General features: G+C 49.0%; 1 protein-coding gene across 6 annotated transcripts in view; it reads left to right on the plus strand.

The window, feature by feature from the left end:
- LOC149350218 (transmembrane protein 163a-like) overlaps positions 1-4,446 on the plus strand; it is an 80,960-nt gene extending 76,514 nt beyond the window's left edge. For 5 of the 6 annotated variants that reach the window (XM_089579188.1, XM_089579190.1, XM_089579191.1 and 2 more), the window contains 2 exons: positions 10-151; positions 3,237-4,446. In XM_089579188.1, coding sequence (XP_089435314.1) covers positions 10-151; positions 3,237-3,291 — 197 coding nt within the window. In that variant the 3' untranslated portion in view covers positions 3,292-4,446. Of the gene's footprint in view, positions 1-9; positions 152-3,236 lie in introns of those variants that run through there. The other variant, XM_089579193.1, reaches the window with a different exon arrangement.
- Positions 4,447-6,000: the final 1,554 nt, after the last annotated feature.

Below are 6,000 nucleotides of genomic sequence, written 5' to 3' on the forward strand. Positions count from 1 at the left end.
TTCTTTCAGGGATAAACTCTTTAATTAGCAGCTTTTGCGCCGTGGCCATAATAGTGAGCGACCTCGTGTACGACTCGAACCCGGAAGTCTGGTACATGGACGCCGTGCTCAGCACTGTTGCGGCCCTCATCATGCTCCTCGTCGGGGCAAAGTAAGTCTGCTTCTGGAATTCCTTCTTCAAATGATTCAGGCGCCATTCGCAGCAGCGGCATGCGTGAGCAGTTGCGCATTCGGTAATACGCACCTTGTGCGGTATTGTGCTTTGTGCGATGATACACAATGCGTTGTATCCACAATATTCATTGTGGGTGCAACCTTCTCCAGACCTTTCTCAGGGTGAATATCACTGAAAAATGGCTCTTTGACCTCGGATCAAGAAGAAAAAATCTCGTTAGTAGTGGCGCTCTTTGTCAGAGCTGCACTTGCGCTATCGAAAACAGATATCACCAGCATACTATGCATTGCAGTGTTCGTGGAAGTGGCGGCTAATGCTGCCCTTGAGGCATTATTCATTCAGTCCTGAATAAATGCGGCTGTTTTGACGTCTCGAGGAAACATATATGTACAGGGCGTTTCACTTAAGGCTTTACACAATTTTTAAAAATAGACTTTTTGAGTTAGAATAGCGCTTTTTTCTGCACAGCATTGTCAGCGATGTACTACATCCTAATACAGCTGAGACGTGCTAACAAGTTGGCTGTTAATAAATATCGAATAGTGAATTTTTAAACTATTACTCAGGCTCCTTAATTATTGACAGGCGTGTAGCCCATGGTAGGTAATGTCCATATCAGTTTTTAGAATTTCGAAAATGCGGTTACCTTCGGCGCTGTCGATCAACAAATTTTTTTCTAAACCGCGCCAAAATGCATGCGCTTTCGAGAAGCTTACATGCAAAGCAACCTCTCCAGTGCACGGAACTCGTCGAAACAGCCAGAATTTGTTGGGGCCGCAGCGCAGAGGGTAAGCGCGTTTTCGAAATTCTAAAAGCTTATAGGGATATTACTTCCAGTGGGCTACAGCCTCTCAATAATTAAGGAGCCTAACGGTAATAGCTAAAAAGTTAACTGTTCAATTTTAGTTGAGCAGCCTGCTAGTTAGCACATGTCTTAGCTGTATTCTAAGGTACTACACTACTGACAATGTATGCCAAGGAAAGCTGTCTTCTATCTTAAAAAGCCTATTTTTAAAAATAGTAAAAAAGAATGGCTGAGGCTTAGCTAAGGTTAAGTCTAGTCAGATGCGAAGCATATTGATGGCTAGGCTTGGTAATACATGGCTTTCCTTGGTTGAATACTTGGTCATTTTAATACAACCACTAGAATCCTTCGTCGTGGGGGAAGACAACGGCATGGCTACAGCGGAACGCCGACTAACCCCGAGACGCGCGTTGGGTGAGCGCCTGGATTGCCACGGAAGCCGCGTCCGCCTGCCCGGTGGAGCGAGCGTTTCACCTACACCGAGTGTGAACGCGCGTTCGAAATGCGCGGGAGTGTGACGTCACCATACCACGTGATTCACACGGCGTGCAACCGCAGCGACGGCACAAGTTGGAGCCCCGTCTCTCATCTGTCGTGACGTCATTGTGTCAAGTGGTGTGACGTCACCATATCACGTGGTCTGCACGGCGTGCAACCACAGCGATGGCACAAGTTGGAGCCCCGTCTCTCATCTGTCGTGACGTCATTGTGTCACGTGGTGTGACGTCACCATAGCACGTGGTCTGCACGGCGTGCAACCGCAACGACGGCACAAGTTGGAGCCCCGTCTCATCTGTCGTGACGTCATTGTGCCACGTGGTGTGACGTCACCATACCACGTGGTCTGCACGGCGTGCAACCGCAGCGACGGCACGAGTTGGAGCCCCGTCTCTCATCTGTCGTGACGTCATTGTGTCACGTGGTGTGCACGGCGTGTAACCGTCACGAAGGGCTTGGGTTACCTATTGTAATATGCTTCGCATAAAACTTAGGTGAAACGCCCTGTACACTATACAGGAAAATTATTACTGGAGGCTTTGTCTTTACAGCCTAGAGGTCCTTTAAAGCGCACTTGCGCCTGTGCGTCTTGTCCCGAGTGCATGGTAGACTCATCACCTTACATAACGACATTTCGGGTCGCTTTGTGTGAATGACCCTGCTGCTTCCACTAGGTGTGTATACCGTCGTGCAGAGACCTGGTGGCTTATCTCTTCGCGACATTAAGCGTCTTTGGTTGTGGTGGCATCTCGTTTCCTGATCCTTTCGAAATTGCTTCGTGTTCCTAACAAAGTGACTTTTGGTGACCGCCAGCATCTTTACGTTTTTGGATACTCAGTTGGCTGGCCATCAACAAAAAGCGCCCATGTACTTGCTACACGAGTGCGAATGGAAATAACTAATTTGAAAGCAATCTGCACAAAGTTGGAAGCGAAGAGACGCGTGTTACGCAAACGTGGAACGCGCACGAAGGTGAACAAAGGCACCTCTGCGGATACCTCGTTTCTTGTGCGATTGCTGTATGCGCCTCGTAGCAACTCACTGAGTTGATATGACTGCACACACGTTCACCACAGCAAGTTATCTATACACTGTTTCATTCGCGGTGCTAGGGCGTCGCCGCTAATGAAGACGTTAACATATAATGGGCCACTCGCCATGCTTGGTAACGGCGTCTAATGTCGACGTTGAGGGCAGTCGTTCATGCGCTACGCACTAACCAGTGGCTGACTGTCGATCAAGAGACAGTCACATTTGTGTCTAGTTTTTTTTTTTGCTTGCTAGTGTCAGTTACGTTATCAGTTATCACACAGTTACCACAGGTATCAGTGTTTTCAGTTATGTTGTTTTGCATGTTGGACGTAGGCTTCATGTGTGTTGTTGACGTCATTAATGCCCAGAATAAGGAAACTATAGCACAAAACTACGTATAGTACTTTTTAGCGTGTCTTCCGCTCTGAGAAGGACTGGCTTGATAGTCAGTTGTCGTTTGCTCCCCATTAAATCAATCAACGGGCGTCGCGTCTTTTTCCTGCGCAGACATCATTACTTCGCAGTTTGGTCACGTGTGCGAACTCGAATTAACGGAAATGAAGTGTTTCTAGTGCCAGCAGGGGAAAAAAAAAGCTAACAGGAAGGTAGACTAACGACCGCCGACGCAAGGTGGTCTTCACAGCAATTGCTCCTTCCGTGTCAACGCGGACGTGGCTTGTTTGGCCGCGCCCACCCACCCCTAATCTATCGCTCGTCCTTTTCCAGGGTGCTGTTTGAAAACTGGTCGATAGGACGTCACGGCCACATGACACTTCAGTGAAAGACAGTGGCCTCGGACAGTGTATTTCGAGCGGGAAGCTCGACGCCTGCTTTCTCTTCCTCCTCTCTCCCCGTTTCCGGGCCGCTCTGTGAAGTGGCGCGGCAGCTGCGTTCTCTGGCGTCCTCAGCGGGCTACGCGGCGCCACGGGACCCTGCATGTTCTCTGCTGGACAGACGGCGGCGCAGACGATGCTCTCGTGAAGGCCCTGCTCATCGCACGTGGTGACCACTGGTGCAGGATTCTTATTTAAATCGAGGAGAGCGTGCGACGGGCTAACGTTACGCCCGGCTTTGTGGCTATGGAGCCAATCGTCATGCCTTCAAGAGGCTACCGGGAGACGAACAAGGCTGTTCCTCGCATCAGTCCTCGAACCTTGTAGCGGTAGAAAACAGTCGTCGTTACATGTTCACAACATGGTCGAGAGTGCACTGTTATGTGTAGCACTCGCGCCCGCGTACTCCTTGAAATACGGTACACTTCCGTCGGTTTATATAAGGCATCAAAAAAAAAAAAAAACGTCTGTTCCCCACTAAATTGTAGCGCTGGTTAATTCGCAGTAACTGAAGAGCTGCTGGTCACGCTGGAATTCGTGATTAGGTCAATTCAGCGGCTCGATGGCGGCGACGTTGTTGCTACGTAACTGCAAAACCTGGATCGGCCTATAACTGCAACCTTGAATTACGAGGTGACACGGAAAGGATGAGTGAACTGTCACACGCCCGGTAATTGCATATCGGCAGTTTCTGAAGCACCGATAACTGTGTACGGCGGTACAACTCCTTTGAGTCGAGGCACGCTTGGCAAGTGTCTTGTCTCATCAGTGTCGAGCACTCCAGTCAACTCGACACGGATCGAATCCTGCAAATAGGTATGCAAAGCAACCAAATCGAGCGCCGGATTATCCGCTTTCGTGGTTCAGTTGGATTGTTTTCAGCAGCGCTATACGCGAACTAGAGATGTAATTGCATGTTTAACAAGTTTTTATTGTTTTATTCTGAGTAAATTGTCATCGCGTGAACAATGTTTAAGGCTTTGAGTATAACATTGACGTGTAGTGCAATTCGTGCACTTGTGACCGAAAAAGCTACAAGAATATTTATTTATCGTTTTGTTGTTTTTTGTAATACGTCAACTATGAACACAATAAAAGCAAATATCATCTGTACTCGCCTCCTTGCTTTTAGCACATTTTATAATCGCTACTCAGTGAAACTTGAAATTTTCTGCAAAAAAATTACTGCTAATCAAGTTAGAACAACTAGAAAACAAATATAATGACACTTTACTTCAACTCATAAGCTGTTCGCGATGGATTGCAAATGAGTCGGCAGCTTTCACAGTTGCCAGTCTGACAGGTCTGGAAGCCGTCATCTCGTGCTCGTACCTTCCACTCTATTGCGAACAGCTTGCGAAATCGAGAATAGACTGCCGAATTCACTTTCAAATGCATACGGTGGCACTAGATGTGCTGCGTGCGGGAAATGTAGGTGTTTGCTTTACTGAAATCGGTACAAACACGGATACCAGCACATAAATTCAGAGGAGAAAGTAAAGGATTTTTGCGGCATAAATGACCGTGAGATCAAAGTTGTTTCCTGGAGTAGTTATTAACTGAACGGGTTTTCGTCTATGCTACTATACTATGGGACATGCATGCATTTTACACAAGTAATTTGCGATGTCATAAGTTTGCCTTCTCAGTCGTGTACCTTCTTAGCAAATTGTCGGACAACACGTCAGTCTGTGAATATAGTCGCAGAACGTTGTTGAAGAACCTTTTCCATCGTCGCGGCCTCGGCAAGGAATGCAGCGACGGTCGATGGCGGGCTGCGCACGAGGCCTGCAAAGAGCTGTTCTTTGACGCCACGCATCAAATGCCGGAGTTTCTTTTCTTCTGGCATGGCCGGATCAGCGCTTCTAAACAGGCGCGTCATGTCCTCGACGTACATCTGAACGCTTTAATTCGGCAGCTGGATGCGGGATTGTAGCGCACGCTCAGCTCGTTCGCGACGATCAGTGCTTGTGTAGGCCTCCAGCAGCCGACGACGGAACTCATGCCACGAGATTAAAACGTCCTCTCGGTTCTCAAACCAGGTGCGAGCACCATCCTCGAGGCTGAAGTAAACGTTGCGGAGTTTGGCTGCGTCGTCCCATTGATTAAACGCAGCTACGCGTTCAAAGTGAAGGAGCCAATCCTCCACATCCTCAAAGTTCCCCACGGAACGTCTTGGGAATCCGCGGAGTCTGCAAGGTGTAGTGGGATGGCGCGGCAGCAGCGGGTTTGCAGAGGAGGAGCAGCGGCTGTCGCCATGGCGCCGCTCTCTGATGGTCCAACCTCCGATGGCAGTCCCTGGATCCTCCGGCTGAAGCGATGTACCGGGGTGTCAAGTGGTACAGGGCTGGCTCGACGGCTGCCTGGAGGGGTCTCTTGCATGGGCTCACGGGTACCCAGCACCTCCACCAGACTGTAGCGTACTTGCTGACGAAGGGGGCTTTATTAGCAGGCACGAAAGGGAAGGCCAGGCCAGCTGGGGCAACAAAAGCGAGAGATTCCACACGGCGCGAGCCGTACTTCGTCGTCGTCGCCCTACTTCGTATGCGCCACCTGGCAATACTAGGTGGTAATATCTTCATTTATTTGTGCTGCAATCAAGTCTTAACCTCCTGGCTGCTGAGCAAAAAGTTTCCTTCGTTTGAAACCTAGGTTTA

Source organism: Amblyomma mixtum, chromosome 3 (assembly GCF_055824585.1).
Source record: "Amblyomma mixtum isolate Tamu chromosome 3, ASM5582458v1, whole genome shotgun sequence".
NCBI classification, from domain to species: Eukaryota; Metazoa; Arthropoda; class Arachnida; order Ixodida; family Ixodidae; genus Amblyomma; species Amblyomma mixtum.